This window comes from Lepidochelys kempii, chromosome 4 (assembly GCF_965140285.1).
Source record: "Lepidochelys kempii isolate rLepKem1 chromosome 4, rLepKem1.hap1, whole genome shotgun sequence".
Classification (NCBI taxonomy): Eukaryota; Metazoa; Chordata; order Testudines; family Cheloniidae; genus Lepidochelys; species Lepidochelys kempii.
In genome coordinates, this window is record NC_136383.1 from 9,874,292 (window position 1) to 9,900,878 (window position 26,587).

Sequence of the window (26,587 nt, forward strand, 5' to 3'; positions counted from 1 at the left end):
ACCTTTCACAGAAACTCTCCTTTGTGTCAATACGGCCCAGGACTCTACTCTGCCATGGCCTTTGACCCTTATTCCTCTCCCACAGACTTCAATAAGTTTGAACATAAAGGGATTGCAGAAGCAAACTCTCTTCCTAACTCCTTATTTTAGGATGGTTTCAACTCAACCCATAAATGAGCTGTTACCAGGAGATGATAAATACATACAAGAGAATTTTAAAATGTTTATAATATAGCCAGCCAACCATTTTCATTCACTTGTCTAAGTCTTACTTGTCTGGCTTATGAGATACTGTCCTGGGCTATGAAAGCATCTTGGGAGAATCAAAGACAAGCTTCATTCTTACAAACTGCTAAACAGCTCAAAAACTGACCCTTCACCATCATCAAGTTAGCTTGACGAGCTATGAAACCAGTACCTTTGAGAGCACCCTTTTAATCTATCCAGCCAGACTGGTGTTTTTAAGCCTCTCTGATTCAAATGCAAATGAGCAGTAAAATCCACAATTAAAAACAAGACAAGAGAACTAAGTGAATGAATACTAAATGGACATATCTATTTTTATTACCAAAACATGAAATTTATGCATTGTGTATTAATTTTTCTCTTTTAAAATCTATTCTCTTATCTACTCTGCATAAAAGCCAATAAATTACATAAATCAGTTGTATTTTTCATTTCTTGACTCAAGAATACAACAATCATTTATGATGATCTGGTAGCACATTTAATTTTTCGGATGAGTTGTGTGTGTTTGTTTTTTAAATATTGAGCTTAGAAATGCTACCATACTGTTGCAAGTTTCTATGCAACTCCATTCTCATTGTTAGCATAATGGTGCAGTTTCCTTGGGTTTCTTCGCTGAGGTACAGACTGTGGTGCAGCCATTTCAGGTGTCAAGGCACGCAACACTGTTCAGTTCAATTGGTTTTAGTACACTTGAACCGGAAGCTGCTGGGTGTGTACAATCCCCAACTCATCCAGCCCCCACTCCCACATCCCACAACATAGCCACTTATTTTAAAGGAACCTATGAGTTCTGATTAGCTCCATGCTGAATGTAGAAGCAATGATTCCATTCAACAGATGTTAAACCAAATACATATGTATTTAATCACCTTAGAGTTCCAAAGAAACATTAAAATGATAGACAAATGCACAGAACTTCTGTAAACGACAATGAACTACGGCAGTAGCATTGTCACCCTCATGCTTTAAACAGTGTCTAAAGCGGCTTCTAAACTGTTAGAAGTTGGGATGCTTTTGTTTAACTTAACAGTGATTTTTGTTTCGCCTATGGTGGTTTCCAAACACTTCACTTCAGAAAATCAGAACATTATTTCCCCATTTGCTTCCGTAAGTGGATGTTTTACTTTGTAGGTCAACAGCATTAGTTTAATTTTGTATTACAATGCAACCTCTAATTTTGTCATGGTGACACTAAAGCACTATTAGTCTTCCTCTTCCCCATCCTCATCTTCGTCACCTTGGTCTCCAGATTCAGTATCATCCTCATCTTCCACCTGAAATAAAAATCAGGGATTTCTTTTGAGAGAAGCAACATTTGAGGGGAGTATGAGCCAGAGACCAAACAAATTGCAAAGTAAAGAAAAACAAGCCTAAAGCAAACCTAAAATTACCATACAAATTGCATTTATATCAGTATTTCAACTTCTAGGCATCAACCATCCTGGATAACCACACTGATCCTGACATCAAAGCTAAGAAGTCAACTCCTGAGATCTGCGGGTTTTATTTCACTCAGTCCTGGGAAGAGGAAAACTGTCGTCTAGAGTGAAAGCAGGGGATTTGGACACGGAACTTCCCAGAGTTGTCACTTATTTTCTGTGCCCTTGGGTAAGTCTTCCTCTGTGCCTCAGTTTCCCCACCAGTAAAATGAGAGTACCTACCATACTGATTGCTGAGACTTCATGTCTATGCAGTACTTCAAAACCCTCTGAATGAAGCCATTAAGTGTTATGACTTCTTTAATAATTGGATGACCCACAAACTTTCCACAGAATGTTGTACGGACCCTCTCTATTTAAACTTGGACCAAAGTTTGTAGAAATATTGAACAGAAACATTTCCACACATTTCTTTCAAAACTGACTGGAATTAGGACATTACGAACTGGTGTAGCATGGCCAAGAGGGGTATTATGTGCCACCGAAAGGCTAGATCTTACATCGAGAGACATAGGATTTAGAGATGCACATGAAGTACTTGTATTCAAAGAAGAAATCTAACCAAAAGTCACCTGGCCAACCACATAAGCAGAAGAGTGACAGTTACATGTGATCCGATGCACAAGCCCAGTTGTAAATTATGGTGGGGTTTGTCAGAAGCAATGCACCCTGAAAGGGGCCAATCTAGCGTGCGCACTTGGTGGATTACTATCTGGTAGTACCGTATGTATCGCTGGGACGTACCCACTCGCAGACGAAGTACAAAATAGCCACGTGTGGTTTTGAAAGACAACTTTTAACCCAAGACAGGTTCCTGCACACAAGAGCTGTCTGGACCTATTTTCTAGCAAGCATGCAACAGCAACACGCTAAAAGCTACTAGCGGTTATTCCTGTCCATGAGCCTCCCTGATTATGGTTCTTAAAGAACATGCTTGTGAGGAGAAGACAAAAAGATGGGCCTTGCAATGTCTCCAGATGGGTAACAAAATCCAGGCTCTGGAGTAGCAAGGGGGGCGCGAGTTTTAAACCTGAGAGTGACCCTGTTTATAACTGTGGCAATGTGTCATGGAGAGAGAGAGACATGCAATCAGGTCCGAAGCCACTGGGCTATGTATGTTAAAACCAACTCATAAAATTCCACATGTAAGATCATTGAAAGCCAGTGCCAACTCCAGGGCACTTCTATTCCACTTCATAAGCAGGCTGCAGCTTTTTGAGTTGTAGCTTTTTAATAGTCCAAGGGCGGTAGCTCCATGGAGAATGTAATACAGCCAGCAAACCTCAAGGTGAAATAGGCAGGCAGGGTTGTGGCAAGGTCCCTGCATGGAGAGATGGTCACACACTCATTGTACCAGGTGCATATGGGGGCAAAACCCCCTACTTTGGGCCCCAGCTGATACCCAGTTTGGCCCACGATCTAGCTGTGCACCTGCTTTATTTATGGCAGATAGGGGATAGGTCTGTAAGTTCTGCCAACTCTTCTGTCTGCTTCTACAACTGCTAGCCTATACAATGTAGATACTGGGAGTGACGGTAGGCATCTTACCGGTTCCCCAAGTTCCTTGAGCTTGTTCTTTAGTGCAAGTATTTTCTGATCCTGATCAGCGAGAAGTACCAGGAGGTCATCCTGTTCTTTTTTAGATTCTGTAACTTCTTGGTGGAGTTTGCTCTTCTCATCTTGCAAGACAGCAACTGTACTGTTGATTGAGTCCAGATGCTGCTTTAGCAATGCTTTTTCCTCAGAAAGTGTTTTAACTTCACTCTGGCAATAGTCACAAAAATAGGAAAGTCACTAACATACCAAGCAGTCAGCTCATTCAAGTCACTCAAGTGACCATTCATGACAGCTCAACATTCCTGCCTCTACTTTGCCTGGAGCTTCAATTCTACAACCCCTACCCCTGCATGTGCGGTGTCTGTCCCTCGTTAGCCATCAGGTCATGTGTAGAGGTTTATGAACCTGCTACTGCCTTCAAGCTATGAGCTTGTCCTTTAGCTAAAGCAGCAGGAGCCCATGCTTTCAGATCCAGAGATTAAACAATACTTTGTTTTAAGAAGGCTGCTATGGGTCACTGTACTCACCACTGGTCACAACTCCCAAAGGGAAGAACTGCAGGTAGCTGAATCAAGTTGGACCTGCCGCGTTAATCACGGTTGGTACACAATGTGCTATGGCCCAGTACCCAGTCTGAGTGGGAGAATTGCAGGATTCCACCCCAAAGAGGTAAAGACACAAGACTTCATACCTGGGGGGTGGGGATGGTGAACTCTGGGAACTAGAGAAAGAAGTCAAAGGTGCATCTAGCTTTTACCAGTCACACCCAAGTCCTGGCTGCAATCTCCAAGGCAATCCAGGCAGGACTGCTATTACAACTACAACCCCTCCCGTTCAACACAGCTTTCAGGTGACCTGGACGACACTTTCAAGTTGGGTTTTGCTTTCTGATGTTTAAGGAAGACTTGACAGGTATGCACGCATGCACCATTTTATTCTAAAAAGTTCAGAAGCACCAAGCCCCATTTACCCCAATTTTTATGACTGCCTTAGAAGGAACATTTTGAGAAGACAAGGTTAGTGCTCAAGCATTAGAGGCCCAAGAGCATTAAATCTTCAATAAAGGCTTGCCTGTCACTGAAGTTTAAAACTCCGTTTTCTTAACATGTATTTAATTTCAACTAAAAATGCCTTTCCCATCCTCAACTGTTTAACTTTCATTTTGACTCTTGAGGTCACTTCTCAAGCTCTCCAGACCAAATCTGTCAGGGCAGACAAGAGCCGGATTTCTAATGTGAAAACTCAACAGGAAAAAGCTTAAGATTTTTGGATATAGTAAAAGAAAGTCAATTCCCAAAAACTCGAAGCACTCTCAAAAGCCTTCCCCACCCTTGCAGGTCACCTTTAATACTGAAGCACTTCACAAAATTGTGACCATAACTGAAAACTGAGTACGCAGTTATTTCAGGTTTTGTGTTTCACCAATGACCAACCTTCAATTCTTTTATCTCTTGCAACAATCTGCCCTCCAATTCACTGTTCTTTGCCGCTGTTATAGCACTGTTGTCGCCCAGAGCGGGAACTGAAGCTGTATTCTGTAGAATAGATATTCAACACCAAGAGCAGTTAATGTTTCAATCATACACACAGTGGTCAATGTAATTTTCACTCATCCAGTTGTAGACTTCTTCCCACCATATAGCCAGCATGCTGGAACTGTGTACAACATGTGTACTCGGACAAAATCAAAGACAGACCGATCTCTGAGGGGCTCTATACACTGTCAGACAGATAGAGAGCTCACAAATGGGAACTTGCATCTGACAGCACTCAAAACAGCAACAGGTTTATGTACAGCCATGAGAAGGGCTTCTGAGACGCAGGCTGGTGGGCATTCCATAAGCACATCCCGCAGTAACAGACACTAGTAAGGCAAAGAACTGCCTGAAAGCAGATTCTTCCTTGAGGAAGCCAACTATCACAAGCCACCTCCATACCCGATTACTGCAGAGGTATAAGAAAGCCATTTAAGTGGGCACCCATGTTGTGCCCAGGTACTGGATATCAGATGATGCAGTTCCTTCATTTGTAAATTGTCTTGTTAATGCTTCCCTTACAGTAACTGTATAAGCTTTGCCATGAAACTACAGACAATGACAGATTCTTGTTATCAGTGTGATCTCTAAACTCATGGTCTAAAATTCATCTCTTAAAATACTAAGTAACTACATGCTTAATAGAACAGTGGCCCCAATCTGTAATACCTCCAAACACTCCTGGAGTTTTGGCAGTTTCACATGTAGAAGATTTGCTGGTGAAGCCCTATATGATGACCAAGCCAATGTAATTACTTTTTCCAAAGCCAACAAATTGCCAGTTAAATGTACAGTATTACACTGTTGTACCTCCTAGTCTTTTTAAATCTCATTCATAATTACAGGTCCACTTTTCTTACACATTTTAAGTAATTATTGCCCACTCAATTGTGTACCAAGATTACATCCATTAAACCACACTGAAGCGTGCATATGGTGTAGGCAACAGATTCAGGAATAAACACACTGACAACACTTTTTCTGACCTTGTTACGTACAGTATGAGTTTAAAATATTAAGCCACTTTCCCCTGGCTTCTTAAGTGATACAAGTATGCAATGGTGTAACACATGCCCTGGTTCTGTGAAGGCATACTCCTCCAGCTCTTATCAGGTATCAACTGATAATTGACTGTTACTTATCTCATCAGTATATTGACTGAAATGAGAGGAAAATAAGGACTCCGCATTTCACTGAAGTTAGTGGGGTTACATCAAGGTAGTGTTAAGAAATACATAACGAATTGTGTCAGATAAATGTATATTAAATAATGTTAGAGAAGTGTGTGTGTGTGTTTGTGCGTGTGTATAATCAACAGTCTCAAGAATGTGTAAAAGGCAACTTTTCTGCTTTCTGCATGTGTCTTGTTGACACTGCTTTCAAAGGTTGTAAAAATCAGAAAGTTGGTTTGTGTCTTATCTACAGTGGATTCTTGGACTGTGTAGATAACAGGGCAAAGCAAACCAGACAAATGTGTCATTTACCAGACACATGCAAACCTCCCTAGGAAAACCGACTTGGGAGGATGGATATTGACTGAGCAGAACTAGCCAACCCGTAACTCCAAGGCCACAAGAAGCAGATACGTAAGAGCGAGTCAGCTGTCGTCAGAAATAAGGGAATACAGGAAAGCAAGGAAAAGACAGCTGGACTGAGTAAGGAGGAGGATAGTGATGGCTAAAAACAGACAGATAAGGAGGTACCAATTAAGAGTTTTAGCAAGAGAAGTAAAAATCTAGCCATTTAAAAGGATTTTGGGTTACTGTGTGTGAACATATATTTAGAATGTAATGTTTATAGATGTTTAATAATCTGCACCTATGTGGTGTTAAGAGACAAGATATAAAGGATGTGTGTTTAACAAAGGAGGTTTGACAACTCAGGATTTACACCAGATGAGACCAGTATGGATCTGATGCCAGAAACAGCCTACCTGTGCCCCAGGAGTGGGCAGTTCATCATTACACTACCCTGCTCGATCTGCTTTACTTATACTTTAGGCTTGATTAAGGTGATGCTATACTGTCCTAAAACTCTATATTAAAGCTTTAAATAGTTCAGCTTAGTACCTGGGCTTTCCCCCAGCAGTAGGGCTTGGTTTTGAACAGGCTCTGTATTATTATGAATGATGACAAAGTGAAAAAAGAGTGAAAAACATTTTTCTACACTTTAATCAATAAGGCCAGGATCAGGAAAGGCTATAAGAGTCCTACTGAGTTACCATTTGTTGTAGCAGCTCTTGTTTCTCAGACTGAAGTTTAGAGATGTCCGAAGACTGTGACTGTATTTGGATCCTCAAGGCTTCTAGTTCCTGTGTCAAAAAACCCCAACAGAATTCACCTGCTTTGAATAGCGACTGTTAGGTAAGAACAAAAGTTCAATTTCTCTTTGGAAGTAAAAGCTACAAATTATGGACCACGTTATTTCAAGTTAGTTATGTGAGGAGTGAGAAGCATTGGTGGTGGAACTAGGGCTGCTGCCGCATGCCCAGGCTTGAAGTGGTTTCCGTCATATCCAGGGTTTACAGTTTGGTTCAATGGCTCTCAGCACCCCCACTATACAAACCAGCACCTCTGGTGAGAGGCATATTTGTCCACCAATGCCACGCTAGGCACGCTGACAGAGTCCTCAAGGGTACCACCCCAGCACCATTAATAACCTCATGGAATTTTTAAGTAGCCAAATGTTTTGTATGGAATGCAAAACTTCTTAGTCATCTATTTGAGACTTGTTACATTTTTTTAAGCTTATCAGATTACATCTTCATAACTCTCCTGGCTGCTGGCTATTCTATACGCATCTTAATTTATGTTGCAGAAACCTTCCAAATGCAAGTTATCTTAGATAAAGCATTTCTCAATCCAAGTACTGTACCTATTAATGTGCTTTCTAATTGGGATAAAATTAATAGTGGAATACTTTTAGACAGACATCACAGATTTCTTCATTTGGTCATTTCCTAATATAGGTGCTCTTTTCCCTGGTGGAAAGGGCTCTGAACACTATATATTTATAATGCGTATCAGAATTTAAGTGATGTTTTCTGATATGCAACTGCTAACAGACCATCACGAATCTTCAGAAGTTCTGTGTAAGTTTCTCCAATGGCTTAATTCACCTCAACACAAAAGTTATGCTCATTCTTTTCAGGATTGATGGTCTTGATGCTCCAGGATTACGAAGAGCAGCACATTAAGTCTAAATATTCACACACTTTGGAACCAATGTTACCAGTCAATGGAAACTTGGCCTACAACCATCTCCCCATCCTCTGCTATTACTAGCCATAACAGGCAGCTTTGCCCAATGGATGACCGCACACAATTACTCCAAGGTTACAAACAAAGGAAGTTTGGACTCAGTATCTATCAAAGCATCAAGAACTCACCCTACGTAGTTCATTAGCCTGCTCCAATCCAGCAGATGCAGCTATCTGTGACGAGTGCTCAGTTGTTCCTGTTTCTGACTGCAAAGACTTCTGCAACACGAGAAAAAGCAACCATGAAAGTAGATTTATTAAAGTGTTCTCTCACAGCTAAAAGGGTTCCTCACCTGTATCTCGAGGAATTCTTTGAGACAGACCTCACGCTTTCACACCCACGGTGGATACAGTGACAGCACAGCCTGCATCTATGGAAACCTCTAATAAGCAGTACCCCTCATAAGGCCCTCTGCCCCTCATTGACCCACACGCAGTGTGAAAGCACACCAACCTCCTTATTTCCTTCCCCTGCCTCCTCCCCAAAGTCCAGCTGGATTACTAGCACTTGGAGGAGAGAGCAGTGGGTAGGGCGGGCCACGTACATCTCAAATGTTACCACCAAGTAACATTCGTTAGTTTTTTGAGTGGCCTCATGCCCACTCATGGACTTGGGCAAGCAGTGTCCTCTCTCAGGAAGGCAGATCATGACTACTAGAAATACCACTCTGCTACACTGAGCATCATACTTAGGGACTAGTGTGTTACTGTCTATAGTGACTCAAGAAGGTGAGTACTAACCTCAGGGCAGACTGTTAGGAAGCCAGGCACAAACGCTAAATGGGTTGTGTGCTCTACACTTAGATCTCACCAACCAGTTACCAAGGGTGAACTCCTCAGGCACTAAAACAGCCTTAACATGGAGTCACACAGCGTTTTTAATAAATTCTTCACCCCCCTCCTAAAACCCATCCCTGTATCGTTCACTAGGATTTCCTCCTGCTCTACCACTGCCTCTGAAGCAACGACAGGGGCATTCACTTACTGCACATTTTGGCCAATTTAGTTTTATATGGCCGGAAGCCCCACCCACAGTGATGGCAGATCACTAGCCTTTCCTTTTCAGAAAGGGTTTTAAGCCCGAGGCTCCCCTGGCTTTTTAATTCAAAGTTGCGGTTAGGTTTATTTCCAATCCCCTCTTCCCGCTTAACCTGGGTGACATGGGGATTTCCCTTCCCCTGGGTTTGTACCCACCCATGGTCCATTGATTCAACATATTAGCAATTTCTGCAGCCTCTAAAACTGTGGATTTTTTTTTTTTTTTTTGGGTCACACGCTGCCTTTACCTAACCATTGCTCCTGGGCTGTCAGATCAAACAGTTTTCCATAATCACCTTCAACCCTCACCCCATTAACCATTTTCTCATAAACTACATTTTATGTACAGATTCAACAAATTGTAATAATATCAAACAATCTGAGGTTTCTGTACTCCATTCAATTGGTCTCTAGGGTAATCTGAAATCTTTACAATACATTTTCTTTAAATGTCTTGTACACCTTAGCATCTCCCTCCTCCATATCATTCAAACCTGGTCTCAGACTCCTGGCGCAGATGAGTTCCCAAATTAATTTTACAAAAAGTTATCTGAAACTTTAACACCTGGTTTACTGAATATGTTCAGTGAGGCCAAGAAAAAGCAGACTCTCCCATCCACTCTAAGACAAGATGTAATTTCAGTTATTCCTAAACCTGGGAAAGACCTTGGACTAGGTAGTAATTACAGGCCAGTTTCTTTAATCAATTGTGACGCTAAGATTTTAGCTAAAGCTCTTGCTATGCGACTGAAAAAAAGTTCTCACACACATTGTGAATTTATTACACAAACAAAACAGATAAGCGTACTTTGTGGCTCCAATAATTTGAATCAACTAATGGATATTATTACCGCTTTGAGAGATTCTAAAGAACTCTTAGCTGTTATTTCTTTAGATGCTGAAAGGGCCTTTGACCACATAACAAAATTTGTATTTGGTAAACAATGTATGGTGTGGATTAAACTTTTATACTCTAACCCAGCTTCCAGGGTAGTTACCAATGGTATTGTTTCTATCCCTTTTCCATTACCTACAGGTACAAGGCAGGGCTGCCCCTTTCTCATTTTCTGCTCGATTTACCTCTAGAACTTTTAGATCGCTATCCGAGCAAATCAGCATATTCATGGTATCAAGGCGGGCCAAACAGAGCACAAAAGTATCCTCTACACAGATGATGCTCTTGTGTTGGTAGCTAAGCCCATGGTCAGCATTCCTAATCTTCTATCCACTATTAATAATTTTGGACTCCTCTCAGGACATACCATTAATTGGGAGTAAATCAGAAATCTTAGACATTAACAAATATGCCCACAAAGGTCTTTTATCAGACTGGGACTTTTAATGGCAATCTTCTTAAATGAAATATTTAGACATGCCTAAGATAAATATAGAACCAATTATTGCCCAAATGGCTAACTATCTGTGGAGATGGAGTTTGTTAACCCTCAGTTTGTGGAGTAAAATTAATACTCAGAATATGAACGTCCTTCCCAGAATTTTGTATGTCCTGAGGGGTCTCTCTAGTTCTAGTCCTCAAACTAAGTTTTAAGAAATCCAATAATATTTTCAGAACATTCATTTGAGGCGCAGGTAAGAAATCTAGACTGGCCCTGAAGAAATTACAGCTCCCCCTGTTTCTGGGACGATTCCGTTTTCCCAACTTGGAAATGATATTTCCTTTTTGTTAAGCCAGGCACCTTTGTGGCTATTAGGCCCCGCACAGACCCCATCTTGGATTCAGATGGAATGAGAACTGGTAAACCTTCTCCCCCTTTCAGGCATTGTAGGTACAAATTATTATAGATCTGATGGCTCCAGAGCTCCCACAGTAATGGCTGTGAGGCAAGCTTGGTCAAGCCTGGCTAGAAAGTTCTCCTTCCATCCATTCTTCTATGCAGAGGCAGTGCTATGGAACAATCCTTTCCTTAAAGCCAGCGGCAAAACCTTGATGCGGAGGGATTGGATGGACAGAGGAATTATGCCTGTGTCACAGCTATCTGACACTGATAAATTTAAACCATTTGTAGATCTTCAGCAAGAATTTGGCTTGCCCTGCTCCAGAGCATGGAAATATCTCCAGTTAAAAGAATTACTTACAAATGTATTTGGCCCAGAGGCACTGGGAGCTCCAGAACCTCCAGAATTTTTAATTATTTTGGAGGAAACTTCCTGGATTTACTCGGCCAGTGGTATCCTTTTACCATTTTCTGGCCCCAAAAAACTGCCAAAGATTGATAATTTGAGAGTTGCTTGGAATAGAAATTTAGGTATACAACTACCTCCAACCCAATGGAATACAATTATATCTATGAGGAGGAGTCCCAAGGTACAACCTGGAACTGTGGGACCACTGTGCCCATATCATATCATAAGGGTGAGTTTCATACCACACATCACAATCATATCACAATGGTGAACACGGGGATCCCAGGGTGCTATTCTGAGATACAGAGTATCACAATTTAGTGTTAAAAAACAACTATAGACCTGAGACTACAGCTTATTCACCAAAAGACACTGTTTTGAATATATTGGTCCCCACATAGGCTAATGGTAATGGGCCTGATCAATGCTGACCGCTCTTGGAAATGTAGCACCAAGGGAAGTACATTATCTCGTATGTTTTGGGAGTGCCCCTGTATCAAGAATTTCTGGTATCAGGTGGGTCAAAAGATCAATTTGATATTGGATACTACACTGAAGCCCTCCTGCTTCAGTTTCATTCTTGGATATATTCCTGATACCTGGAGATTACTTGGAAGGACCAGAGGAGGGATTTATCCAGGTGAGTTTGGCTGGAATAAACCTATCAGCACCAGAAGGGTGATCTTGCCACTGTCAGATTGGGTGGGAGGTTTCCAGGTTACAAGTACAGGGAATGTTCGCTGTTCATTCTCTGCACTAGCTCATGGAATTAGAGGTGGATTGTGTCTCTGGATCCAAGAGAGCATTTGTACTAATGGGATTATCACCAGGTTTGTCTTCCTCCTCCTTCAGAACTGGGGCACAACTCTCACTGGGCTGTTCCAACGCTGGAGGGGAGGGGTTTTGTTTTTTTTGAAAGTCCAAGTCTCTGCTGTCCTTATGAGATCAGGGAGATGGCCAAAACTGCCGTGCCAACCAGGGTAGCATGTCATATGCAGGCCAATAGCCAGAATGGTGTCTACATTAGCACAAATAGTGGCAAGCTCTGGCTATGGCCAATTTTATGTGGCTGGATCTGCTCCATATAAGACCACATACTAGTCTCCATGTAACCAGTTCATAATTTTTCTTAGAATGGTTAGGTCCTCCTTATCTGTGTAACCAGTTTAGTGGGTCCTCCACTCCTTCCATCCAGCCAGCCCTCTGTCCAGAAGGATGTGCCGGGGCGCAATGCTCACATTCTGTTGGAACCATACTGCCTGCATGTCCTTGGGGCATTATCTCCACTGTTGAATTAGTACAGAACAGCTGCCTAGATTTTTCCCTGGAGTACACAGTACAAACAATTTGGCAGTGTGGTAGGTTTGGATACACAAACTCTCACCCACAGTTTGAGGCAGAAAAGCTCTGTGCAGACAACTCAAGCTATGTTTGCTGTAATCAGTGGTTAGCTGGTTATAACAAACCATTGTCTTTCTAGTGCTGACAGCCACAGCAAAGAATTTCTAGCCTCATGAAGGTAATATTTTTAAGTAGCTCTGCAACTGCATACTGAAGCAGTCACTTCTTACCATGTTTTCAATCACAGAATCCTTTTCTCTCAGCTGTCCCTGTAACGCTTCATGCTTGTTTTTCAATTCTTCTATCTCCTGTCGCAATTTGCTGATTTCTTCTGGCTGAATGCCATTCATCTGAAGCATATCGCTATGGGAACTGTGATGCTGACTGTCCTTTCCTAATGGCCAGATATTTGAAAATTAGTACTCAATAGCACAGATTTTGTTTACACATTTACTACACCCATTCACACAAGGTATCGTCTACAGTAATTTGCTTCCCCCCCCATAAAGAAATGGAATTACAAACTATTCAAGATTAAAAGATTATATTCTACTGTGTTCAGAAATCTACCCCCAAACACGTGCATGAACTTCAGAAACTTGCCGTGCCTTAAAAAAAAAAAAAAAAAAAAAGAAGTACATGTGGTTGTTTCCGCCTGCTCATGTAGTCAACCAATGAAAGGGTGAAGAGTCCAAGTGTGGGACAGTAGGTGTAGGCCTGCACTTCACCACAAACATCCTAATGCAGAAAACGATACTTCAGTTCACTCTGTGTTTTGACCTAATGGCACAAATTTTAAAATTCATTTCTATTTCGACAGACATCGGAATACATATCCGAGGCTCAAGATGCCTTGCCAGGTAACACCACTCACATCAAGAATATGAACATAAAATTAAACTGCCCCCTACGTAAAATCAGCCTGTTCACAGAACTGTAGTGCCCCCCACGGCCTGGAGTGCCTGCCTAATCCCTCCATCCCAGCATGAAAAGTCCAGAGTATCCGGACCTTTAAACCCTACACAGACCCCCAAGCACATGGGATTTGCAGCCTGTCCTTAAGGTTAACAGATATGGGCTATTTTGGATCAATGGAGGGAGGGAGTTCATAAGCAGAGGGGCTCTCAGACAGCATTCACGAGCAGTCCCCTTACATGCCAAAGAAAACGGCAATGCAGGACCAAGGAACACTGACGTGGGCCCTGCGTGGCCTCATCCTCTGCCTACTTGGAGCAGTGGTGGTAGGGCAGCAGCACACAGCTCCCTTCTCTCCTCAGGTGCAACAGTGGGATCAGGGAAGAGGTCCGCCACTTACCCCGTAGCTGGGGTTTATCTGCATGTGGCCCAAGCCCACTGCCCTCTTCTTGCGCTTGATTCTCTGCTGGGATGGCATCGGCAGGGCCTTTATCATCCCATTAAGACGCATGAGGCAGTTCATACCTTTCAGGGCTACTGTTTCAAGAGCTGACAGTCGCAGGCACGCACATGTGCCATGCTTTGTCCTCATTCTTAAGCTTTTCTTCACAACAGTCACTGCTACAAACGCACGTTAATGACAAACGCTTCAGATTCTGATGTGCTCACACAGCCACAGGGGCTGGATCCCGAGGCACAGGCCTATTGTGTCTGCCTTACCCCGCCTTGCCAAGGAAACTAGCATGAGTGCCTACACTGATCTCAGCTGCAGCAGTAGGACAGCGAAGAGCTTGAGACCTGCCAGCCTGAGGGTCTGCCTCTCTGCAGTCTCGTAGGCCAAAGCCAACACCATAAACGGCAGCTAGACATCCACAGCAACCAATGCCAATGTCGATTCCTGAGCACTGGTATCATATACTCAGGGTTAACTGTACAGAGTAGGTAACATTTTCTTCAGTGACTTAGGAGCCCAGGTCCCACTGAAAGCCAATGGCATTTAGGCGCTTACATCACATTGATGAATTTTATAAGCTTCATCTGTATAGAATACATTAGGTCATTCATAGAGCAAATTTTCATTGTACAACCCAATGACAGAAAGTTTTCATCCTGAAACATCTCTAAAACCACAAGTGGGTAGTCACAGAAATGTAAGGCTGGAAGGATCTCGAGAGGTCATCTAGTCCAGACCCAAATGCTGAGGCAGGACCAAGAATACCTAGTCCATTCCTGACAGGTCTTTGTCCACCCTGTTCTTATAAACCTCCAATGATGGGATTCCACAACCTCCCTTGGAAGCCTATTCCAGAGCTTACCTACTTTTACAGTTAGAAAGTTTTTCCTAATAGCTAATCTAAATCTGCCTCACTGCAGATTAAGCAGAATACTTCTTGTCCTACCTTCAGTGGACAAGGACGACAATTAATCACCATGATCTTAACAGGCCTCAACATATATGAAGACTTGTTGACAAGTCCACCCTTCAGTCTTCTCTTCCCAAGACTAAACATGACAAATTTTTTACCCTTTCCTCATAGGTCAGATTTTCTAAACCTTTCATAATTTTTCTTGCTATCCTCTAGACTCTCTCCTGCTTGTCCACATCCTTCTTAAAGTGTGTCCAGTTTTGGATGCCACAATACTCCAGATTGAGGTGTCACCAGTGCCAAGAATGGGGGGACAATTACCTCCCGGGTCTTACATGTGACACTCCTGTTAATACACCCGAGAATGATACTAGCCTTGTTCATTGCTGTCTCATTCAAATTGTGCCCTTTCCCACCCCCCCCCCCCCGAGGCCCAGAACCTTTTCCACAGTACTGCTGCCTAGCCAGTTATTCCCCATTTTGTTGTGCATTTGATTTTTCCTCCCTAAATGAAGTACTTTGCACTTGTGTTCATTTAATTTCATCTTGTTGTTTTCAGACCAACTATCTAATTTGTCAAGGTCACTTTGAATTCTAATCCCCTCCTCCAAAGTGCTTGCAATACTTTGGTTTTAGCCACACATTTTATAAAAGCATATTCTCCACTCTATTATCCAAGTCATTAATGAAAATATTGACTAATAACCAGACCGAGGACAGACCCCTGAGTGACCCCACTAAATATGGCCTCAGAGTTTGACAGCAAACCATTAACTACTCTTCTGAGGATAATTTTTCAACTAACTGTGTATCCACCTTATAGTATTTTCATCTACACCACATTTTCCTAGTTTACTTATGAGAACGTCATGTGGGACTGTGCCAAAAGCCTTACTGAAAACTACATACATTACATCTACTGCTTCCCCCCATCCCCTAGGCCAGTAACCCCAAAGGAGGAAATTAGCTTGGTTTGGCATGATTTGTTCTAGACAAATCATATTGGCTATTACTTACTAACCTTTTACCCTCGAATTGCTTACAAACTGATCATTTAATAATTTGTTCTAGTATCTTTCCAGGTATTGGAGTTACGCCGACTGATCTATAATTCCTCAGGCCACCTCTGTTCCCTTTTTTGAAGATAGGTACTATGTTTTCCCTTCTCCAGTCCTCTGGGACCTCATCTGTCCTCCAGGAGTTCTCAAAGATCATCCCTAACAATGCTGAGATTGCTTCTGCTAGTTCCTAAATATCCTAGGGTGAATTTTGTCATGTCCTGCTGACTTGAATACATCTAATTTATATAAATATTCTTTAACCTATTCTTTCCCTATTTTGGCTTGTGTTCTGTCACCCTTGTTAATATCTATGGTGTTGAGCATCTGGTCACAATTCATCTTTTTCGTGAAACTGAAGCAAAATAGGCATTAAACATTCCAGCCTTCTTGATGTCATCCATTAGTAGCTCTTGTTCCCCGTTAAGTAGTGGACCTACACTTTCCTTCATCTTTCTCTTGCTCCTAATGTATTTACAGAACCTCCTCTTAATTACTTTTATGCTCCTTGCTAGGTGTAACTCATTTTGTGTCTTAGCCTCTCTGATTTTGACCCTATCTGCTTGCACTATTCTTTTGTTACTCATCCTTACCAACTTTTCCACGTTTCCACACTTTCTAGGATTCTACTGAAGCCATTAGGCCAGTCTCTAGTAAGAAAAGGCTTCCTGTAATATGGCAACACCCTCATTTCCCTAATCCACACAAAATGGCCTAAGATTTAGTACCAGAATGTGGTAATGAGGCCTATAACTAATTTTTTTAATACACAAAACCATTAAAACTCCTTTACTTTTTCGTTATGAGGTATAAACCTTACTACGCTTGACATGGCAAGCGGACAGAATCCATATAGCAGTAGAGTATCTTGCTAGTTTGTTAAACTGGGTTAGCTGCTTTGGGTCTCCCTAAAGTCATGAGTGAGATTTTACTGTACACAATGCCCCATTTTTTGCTTTTTTACAGCAAATCCATGCATTGTTGGGCAATCGGGCTGCAAAATGCAACCTTTTGTGTTCTCAGAAAAGTTTCTAGCCTCTGATTGCCAAGGCTGACTTCCAAATGTGAAGCAATATGGGGTTGTCTTCCTGCAACTCCAAAAGTCCAGAATGATAGTTCTGACAAGCGTGAACTACCCCATTCATTTCAAAGGGACATCAACTGTGAAACCTGAGGACACCTGAAACTGGTGGCACTTCGCTGCTGCTCATGAAGCAGGAGCCTCCAGTTCGTGTACTTTTTCTGAAATGGCATCCAATAGGAATGAAAAAAAGGAGCAGCAAGGCAACTAGCTGCTGACTCCTCCACCTTTGTCTAACATGTTCAGACAGTACCTGAAGAGAGCCATAGAAGTAAAAATTCAATGAATGGCAGGGCGGAGGGAAAAGGACAAGCTTCCCCACTCTGTTTCCTGAATCTGAACCTGCTGAGTGCTCCTCTCAAGCTGCTCTGCCACTTCCCAGGCCCCTGCAGCGAACACCGCCAGTTTCCCTATTTCTAATCCATGTATCAGTTGTTCACACAAGATATTCCATCACCAATAACTGAAAGTATGGCGGCAATATAAAAAAAATGTATACATCGATATTTTTAATCTAATTTAATAAATTAGATACTGGTAGAAATACTGTTCTAGTTGCATTCTTATTTAATTCAATAAAATAGGTCCTGGTTTTTCATTTGTGTGAATTATAGCGTGCTGCAGAATTTAGGACAGCACGTTGTTGAAACTGGAAAGGATTGGTTTCTGCAGAATTTAGATTGCTTGCCATGAACTACACAGAGAATTGGAAATATGCTATGAAGCAATGATGGATTTCAGTGTTTTTATGAAGTATACCTAGCTGTACTTTAAGGAGATTATACTGGTCCTTGTGCTGCTGGATTTGTGACATTTGCTGTGTAACTGCTGTCTGAAGCTGTTCGTTCTGAGATTTTAAAGTATTAACTTTCTGCTTTAACTCTTCAAGCTGCTGATCCTGTGAAAGAAAAAAAATTGGAATTCTCCTTAATTACTTGTGGAAAATGAATCAATGGGGAGACATGCTGCAAAGCAATAAAATCAATGCATTAGAGTCAAGATTTTATTTACTCAGCCTACAAAAGATATTTTTCATGGGCAGTACCTGTATCTTGTGGACTGCTTATCAGCGCAGGTAAGTTTCCAAATTTATTAGAGGCAGGGCTGGTAGCACTGCTTATTAAGGTGCCTGACACTTCCCCAAGTTATCTAAGCTGGGAAGCCTCTTCCATGTTTTGTAATATCTGGTTTGGAATTCCGTTCCAGCATCCCCAAAAGCCAGTTAATATGATTTCCCCCCAACAGTACATGTGACTGTAGGTGTCTGCTACAGCTTGTATTTACCTGCTCTCTAATGACTTTTTTATAGTGAGTCACAATGTTGTCATGCTGTTCCAACGACTTCTTCACCTCTTCTTCCTGTTTGTCTTCTTCACTAGACTTGTAAATAGCTTTAGTTATGATACCTGTCAAAAAATAGTGCCCTCGTTATTCAGAACACAGCTCATGCATTCATATTCTCACATCCTCCTCAGCTTACATAATTGTGTTGTGCCACAGAGAATCCACCTGTTTTTAAACAAGTTATTAGTCACCCATGCTGATTTAAATGACTAGATGTCAAGCTAGTTCTTAGAAGCTGACTTCAGGAGGCTGTATCAACAACTGGGAAAAGTTCTATCCATTAGAGTTTCAACAGCCCTACCTTTTCCATTAAGGACCCATAATGTTCACCATTCACGTTTTTTAAGGTTCCCCAACCCAGATATTTCTAGTGTAAAAAATAACACTCATGATCACATCTTTTAGATCTTCTTTATTCATTACAGAAGGGGCACATATCCCAGTTCCTTTTCACTTCGTCTGTAAGGAAGCTGGAGAAATGATTTACTGGAATCAGAAGTATAGCTTGTGAAGCCAATTCTTGTATACTATGAGTTTTTTTTCTGTTGCCACCTTCTTGTGCATCATCTTGGAGTACAGACCTTATGGCATTATAGAAGCACAAGTTCAAAAATTTGCCATAACCAATATCCTGATCATTAACAACACGCACAAACAGCCAACTGACTTAACAGTGTTAAGAAGTCAGATTAAGTACAAAACCCAACCTTGCACCAGGAGCATTAATATAAAACATCTGAACTGCAAGCCATGTATTGTAACCCTTATCCATGAATTCTTCCTACCACGTAGAGAATTTTAGGTTTGATCGACCTTTAAAAAATCTAAATTCAGAATGGGTGGTAATTCAGTCAGGGCAATCTGAAGTGCACCGCAAGTGACAGTACAAAAGAAGAGTGTAACATGTCTCACCCTCCAATTCCTTTACCAGTTTGGTAAACTCGTGATCAAACATCATGTGGTCAGGGCTAGAAAAACTCGGCTGAGGTTTCTGAGCAGCTCTGGAATACAGTTCATGTTTGCTAATGAACCCTAGTTTCTCGATGAAGTTCTCCTTGCCAATCCTCTTCTCTATCAGCTGTTTTAGTTTCTCTCTAAAAGAAAAGGGTGTAGTTAGTACGGCACATCAGGCAACACTGTGCCTAGAGAAGGGAAACAAAAAAAATGGAGAGCAGTGAAATACCACCCTTTTTACTCCCCCTCCAAAGGGTACTTTTGTTGGTCAGGAAATGATCTGTAACAATTCCTTTTCCCCCCGTCAAACTAACAGACTTTTCTTGGCACTGGAAAGCTGATTGTTCTCAGTCTGCCACTATCAGCTGTTCACATGCCACAGTGAAAGGAGACATGAAGAAGGTACTAACTGTATTTCTTAGTAAGAATGGCTCAGATGCTTTGCACTGCCTAAGGGCTGTATCAAGGACTTTTCCCAGCTCATTGCCATGGAAAAACCATCTCACATTTTCTAGCCACATGTATTCCCTCCTGTAAGGAATAAATTAAAAGCAGGGGGCTAGCGGGGTTGTTAAACTAAGAATATCAATAATATAGGTTGTGAGGTCTTTCATTTAGAAACTTCTTCCTAATTTAGGGACAGCTGCAAGCCTGCACACAAACTTTCACCTCCCCTAAAGTCTTCAGTTAGTCCGACACCGTACTTACTTCCTACAATTTTCAAGGGAATTGTCATTGTAATAAATGCAAATGCCCAGCAACAGCGCACACAGGCCTTGGACTAACTGCTCCTCTTCTCCAAGGTTTTCGGCTATCTGCCCTGTGAGCTGGAACATTTGCTAAGGAAGTTTAAACATTTCATGAGCAGAATATATAAAACGTACCTTTCCCTTTCAACATGTAATCTCACCCTGAGCTTCTTATTACATCTTAATTAAACATGTAAAGCCAATTTCTTTATCCATTAAAACCATAAGCTTAATTAGTAATATCAGTATGCTACCTCAAATGAAACTGCTCATACATTTAGTTTGTTTTAAGAGATTTGTATAATGTGTATATATATATATATATATATATATATATATATATATATATATATATATATATATATATATATATATATAACTATTCAAGTCTAATATCCAGATAACTCAATGTAATATTTAAAAGGGTTCTCTGTACCAAACAGTTCTCTTCCATATGTTAACTGTGAAAACTTTTTGAAGGCACTGTCTACCACTAGCCAGTATATGATGCTTAACTGTCAATTAGATTAAGTTCCTCTTCAGAGAAGTGTATTTATCATTACAGTCCATTGAGATTAAGAAGTATTTCCCCATTTCTGTGAGATTACACGTGAGAGATTCTTCACACGGAAACTCCATGAGTTTATTTGCAGTGACACACACTATGGGCATAGCCACACTGAAATCGAGGCGTGCTAGCAGCTTGCATAGGCATACCCACGGCAGCTTGAACCTAGCAAACAGCACCTAGGACCCGGTGGCACGGATCCCAGCACCGTCAAGGAATGCAAATATGTACGCAGGGTCCTGGGTGGGCTTGTATAATGCGCACTGAAGTCTGCGCCTCTCCTGCTATTTTTGGCATACTCACTAGATCAAAGCCAACGTGGGTATTCCTACCCAAGCTGCAGTCACATCAATTGCAATGTACGTGTACCCGAAATTTGCAGAACTGCCCAAAAGCTTCTCCAAGCAACAGTTACCTGTGCTCAGAGGAAATATATGACATGTTGGGGTCCCAAGTTCCATCGCTGGTCCTCTGTAACTACAAATTCCCTCGCCCATCACCTTGTTAAACCAGTAACACCGAGGGAAACGGAGTCCCACCCCTTCTGCATGCAAACCACTGGAAAAACCAAGAAACCCCCGCACTTTGTCACACGTCTTTTCAAATTCACAGATTTGACTATGTTTTGTTTAGTGTCTACATGTTAACATAAAAGGGACACTACCTCTTTAAGCCCCACACCTATCATCCTTAAATATTCTGCAGCATTCCTGCAAGTTTATCTACATTTTTAATGTTAAAAATAAGATCTTTCCATTCAAACGCCTGTATTCTGTAAACATTTCAAGGATACAAATGGAATATTGGCGGAGTTGTGGAGAAAGTGTGTGACAGCAATTGGACAATCGCTTAACCAGGTACAAAGCAGCATTAATAATCCAACTCTTGTCTGCACTTTGCTGCCCTGAAATGGAAAAGCTGGCATTAATTCCTTCATATAGAGTGTTCAATGAAGTGTTTTAGAGGCTGTATTTACTTCAGAACCCACCCACTTTCAACTTTAAGGATAAAAAAAAGGAAGTCAAGGCTTCCAAAAATACACATTTTCTAGCTATACTTAACTTCGCTTTAGTGCTTTGATGGAAAGGATTCACAAAAGTCTAGCAGTCTTCAGTGCATGTCAAACCAAGACAGATGTAAGGTGTGACTCAGCACAAATTAGCATTGGAACAAAATCATGACAAGTTAGTTTGCCTTCATAATTAATGCTGGGATAACAATATCGTTAAGGGGCAAAAAATACATGCAGAACCTTCTGGGGGAAGTGCTGCATCAACGGCACAGTTAGCACAAGTCAGCTGCAAACTTTTAAAGCGGCCCAGCACTAAATATGCTGTCTTCATTTGCGGCAAATATAACGTAGACCCACTACTGATGTATTGTACCATGGGTTGAGATTTTATTTCGAGGTGAAAACTGATTCCTACAGGGCAGTTTCTTTGGTGATACAGTAATAAACAAGGTAAACCAGACAAGTGGAATATTCTAAATGCAGCCATCTTGTCTTTCAATTTCATATGCTGGAAAATGAGTTTTCTTCTGAATAGCTCACCAAAAGGTTATTTAAAATTAATACACAAGAACCGTGTGAAATAACACTGTTCAAGAGTTAGTGTTAAATAGTTTCATTTATGTTAAGGGTTTTAAATCCACACAATTAGGCCAGGAGGTAAGTTGGACAATGGTTTCGAGCCGTCCATTATGTATATTTTGGTCCTTTAAAGCAGATGTTTTGTTTATTTAACTTAAGACTTATCTAGTATTAAGCCTCAGTTTGCATTAACTAGCTGATCCACACATTTTCTAGGCCTATAAAATATATCCATTTACAGAATTCTCTGGCATCTACACCTATACTGGCTAATTCTCCAGGCTCCTGAAAATGAAAATGCCATGGGAAGTGGCATCAAGGCAGACATGCACCTCTATATGAAAGTCAAACGTCTGACAGCAACCAAGCAAGAGTTCTCCAGCTCCCACAAAAAAGCTTGAAATAAGCATGTAGTACATCAAAGAAAGTAACACAGGGTTAAAAGCCAGGATCTGGAGAGCAAACTGGGGCACATACAAGGACTTTGATCTACCTAAAAGAGTAAAAGAAGAACATACTCTGGAAAGGATGGTCACAAGAGATTCAAGGCAGCGGAGAAGAGAGCTACCAACCCCAACCCCAAAGGAGGAGTCCTTAGTTAAGTCTTTGCTGCATTTCTACTTTTAATTCTGTGTTTCAGCCACCATAAGTTTTGCTTGACTTCCATTTCACTCCATCCTCCACTCTGATGTTCACTGTGCTTAAATACTGGAGACGGTGTTGCTTTGAGCCCTAAATCAGCACTACAAAAACCAGAAGCCCTTAAAGTAAGTCCTTATAGGCCTTTAAGAACAGCCATGCAGAGCAGCAGCTGTCAGAAGGAAGGTGGAAGGGCAGGCTCCCAGCTGCTGCGTCTGCCTCCAGCACCAAAGTGGGCACTAAAGGTGATATCAAAGTTACCACAGAAGGAAAACTAAGATCAGAATAAAAACAACGAGGAGTCCTTGTGGCACCTTAGAGACTAACAAATTTATCTGGACATAAGCTTTTGTGGGCTAGAACCCACTTCATCAGATGCATGGAGTGGAAAATACAGTAGCAGGTATAAATACACAGTACATGAAAAGACGGGAGTTGCCTTACCAAGTGGGGGGTCAGTGCTAATGAGACAATTCAATTAACAGTAGAATACCAAGGGAGGAAAAATCATTTTTGCAGTGGTAATGAGGGTGGCCATTTCAAACAGTTGACAAGAAGGTGTGAGTAACAGTAGGGGGAAATTAGTATGGGGGAAATTAGGTTTTGTAATGCCCCATCCACTCCCAGTCTTTATTCAGGCCTAATTTGATGGTGTCCAGTTTGCAAATGAATTCCAGTTCTGCAGTTTCTAGTTGGAGTCTGGTTTTGAAGTTTTTTTTGTTGAAGAATTGCCACTTTTAAGTCTGTTATTGAGTGACCAGGGAGGTTGAAGTGTTCTCCTACTGGTTTTTGAATGTTATAATTCCTGATGTCAGATTTGTGTCCATTTATTCTTTTGCATAGAGACTGTCCGGTTTTGCCAATGTACATGGCAGAGGGGCATTGCTGGCACATATCACATTGGTAGATGTGCAGGTGAACGAGCCCCTGATGGTGTGGCTGAAGTTGTTAGGTCTTATGATGGTGTCCCTTGAATAGATATGCACACAGAGTTGGCACCGGGGTTTGTTGCAGGGTTTGGTTCCTGGGTTAGTGTTTTTGTTGTGTGGTGTGTAGTTGCTGGTGAGTATTTGCTTCAGGTTGGGGGGGCTATCTGTAAGCGAGGACTGGCCTGTCTCCCAAGATCTGAGAGAGTGAGGGATCACCCTTCAGGATAGGTTGTAGATCCTTGATGATGCGCTGGAGAGGTTTTAGTTGGGGGCTGTAGGTGATGGCTAGTGGTGTTCTGTTACTTTCTTCGTTGGGCCTGTCCTGTAGTAGGTAACTTCTGGGGACCCTTCTGGCTCTGTCAATCTGTTTCTTCACCTCACCAGGTGGGTATTGTAATTTTAAGAAGCCTGTCTGATGGATTGGAGCAACAAGCCATCAGGAATAGTATCCCCGATAATGTCATGGCAAACCTAGTGGCTGAACTTTGTCCTCACCCACAACTATTTCAGATTTGGGGACAATTTATACCTTCAAGTCAGCGGCACTGCTATGGGTACCTGCATGGCCCCACAGTATGCCAACATTTTTATGGCTGGCTTAGAACAATGCTTCCTCAGCTCTTGTCCCCTAACGCCCCTACTCTACTTGTGCTAAATTAATGACATCATCATCTGGACCCATAGGAAGGAGGCCCTTGAGAAGGAGGCCCCCCGACTTGGTAAAGCAACTCCCATCTTTTCATGTACTGTGTTTATATATATCTGCTACTGTATTTTCCAATCCATGCATCTGATGAAGTGGGTTTTAGCCCACGAAAGCTTGTGCCCAAATAAATTTGTTAGTCTCTAAGGTGCCACAAGGACTCCTCATTGTTTTTGCTGATACAGACTAACACGGCTGCCACTCTGAAACCTAATATCAGAATGTGCTGGATACAAGAGCTTTGGTGGTTTCAAGAGCTGCTGGGTGGTGATACCACCACTGAGGGGAATAGCCTCCTCAAGACTAGAAGGTAAAGTATCCCACTGCAATTGTAAGGCAGGCGATACACCATGTCATCTGTAAAACCCCACAACAGTCTGCTGCATGTTGCCTCTTCACACCCATTGTCATATTCCTCCTCCTTTACTTTGATCTTTGGGCAGAGAATCAAATCACCATTACTAGCCTAGTTGGCATTCATGTGTCTCGTTACCTCTTTTCCATGATCCGTATGTATTACACTGTGTGAGCTTTCCATTTTACGCATTCACTTCATAGTCTCAGAACTGCTGAACTGTTTCACTTGTGCCAAACACCTTTTTGATGGGGAGGGGCGGCAGTTTTGCTTTAATCTTTCCAAAACACTGCTACAAACTCCTACTCTTCTTCCACTGCTCAGGCCTGATCATTCTCCTTCACTGGCTTCCACTTGCATCCTACGTATCATGTTCTACTTCTTGGTCCTCACTTCCAAGCCCCTACGTAACTGCTCCTGCCTCTTTCAGCTTTCATGTCTTCCTACATCTTCCTTTGCTTCTGTTGCTCAAGCTTTTCGCTTGACAGCTCATTCTGTATTCCCACCCCTACTCATCTTTGTGCCCAGGCCGCCCCCTCACACTTAACCAGCTCCTATCCCATGTATGACAGACCTCCTTCAAAAAAATCCCTTCTTCCATAAAGCCTTTCAATGAGAACCACAAGTCAAGTTGTTTAGTAGATGTTCACTATCAAGAAAACTACCTAATAGCATCCAGAATCTGCACACCAAAAGCTGTTCCCCAGAGAAAAGTGGCCTTCTAAACCCTCAGTGGGAAGGAATGACTCATGTCATGGATACTAAACCTCATATTTAGCAGACCTTGACACAGAAGAGTCATGAACGCACATGAAAGGTATATGCCTTTTCTATGGACATGTTTATCCCTAGTTGAACTCCAGACCCCTATGCCCTGAGTCTGGACCCACTGCAACTACTCAGTCAGTGCTATTTCCAGATTACTGTGGACAAGAAAAGTCACACGAGCCAGCCAGAAGCTGGTAAACTTTATACAGGTGTGTAAGTCTACATAAATATTACTGCTAGAGAACTAGCAGTTACATGGCGAGAGCCCTGTGGAAAGACACTGATCCTAGCTACATATGTTATAAGCAAGGCTTCTGATTTCAGGTTTTAACTGATGACCACTGGAAAAAAACACAGGGAATGGCTACTCAATTCATATTGACTTCACCCCTTTCCCAATGCAGATTGTTTATATAGGTGATGTCCCTGATCCCTGGCTCATATCTAAGTGCTTGTTTATAGGGAGCAGTATTGTAGACTACAAGGGTGTTATGAAGGTTTAGAAATCATTAATTGCTCCTCATAGACCCTGCTGGGGCATAATGAAGGTTCCCTAGCACGCTTTAAGACAGCTCTGGTTGAAACAGTACTACTTGTATGCACAAAGAGTACACCTCAAAAAAAACCACCCGGTTTTGGACATCTACATAAAACCCCAAAATGGCTAAAAAAGAATCCCCCCGCAAATGAAATGAATAAACCCAACAAAACAAAGCCCCAGTGATAAGATCGTTGGGGCAGAGATTGTCTTTATTCTGTTTGTACAGTCCCTAACACAATGGGGTCCCGACCCACGACAAGAGCTTAGGCACTAAAGTAATACAAAGAATAAAGAACAGCTTACTGCCATCTGTGAAAAGACTAACTCAAAACTTATATCTGACTGGACTTTTACCAGTAGAGATGCTTTTTTCTTTTTAAATGCATTGGCTAGTCGCACCAGTTCAAAGGTGTTACCCTGCAGTCTCCAAGGTTAGGAAAGACTCCAGATTAACAGGTACTA

General features: G+C 41.8%; 1 protein-coding gene across 5 annotated transcripts in view; it reads right to left on the bottom strand.

The window, feature by feature from the left end:
- Positions 1-1,089: 1,089 nt before the first annotated feature.
- USO1 (USO1 vesicle transport factor) overlaps positions 1,090-26,587 on the bottom strand; it is a 63,854-nt gene continuing 38,356 nt past the window's right edge. For all 5 annotated transcript variants that reach the window (XM_073340342.2, XM_073340341.1, XM_073340340.1 and 2 more), the window contains 11 exons: positions 21,393-21,503; positions 19,991-20,109; positions 19,241-19,422; positions 18,269-18,390; positions 17,744-17,882; positions 12,794-12,957; positions 8,169-8,258; positions 7,002-7,091; positions 4,679-4,780; positions 3,237-3,452; positions 1,090-1,523 (listed from right to left, as the gene is read on the bottom strand). In XM_073340342.2, coding sequence (XP_073196443.1) covers positions 1,452-1,523; positions 3,237-3,452; positions 4,679-4,780; positions 7,002-7,091; positions 8,169-8,258; positions 12,794-12,957; positions 17,744-17,882; positions 18,269-18,390; positions 19,241-19,422; positions 19,991-20,109; positions 21,393-21,503 — 1,407 coding nt within the window. In that variant the 3' untranslated portion in view covers positions 1,090-1,451. The remainder of the gene's footprint in view (positions 1,524-3,236; positions 3,453-4,678; positions 4,781-7,001; positions 7,092-8,168; positions 8,259-12,793; positions 12,958-17,743; positions 17,883-18,268; positions 18,391-19,240; positions 19,423-19,990; positions 20,110-21,392; positions 21,504-26,587) is intronic.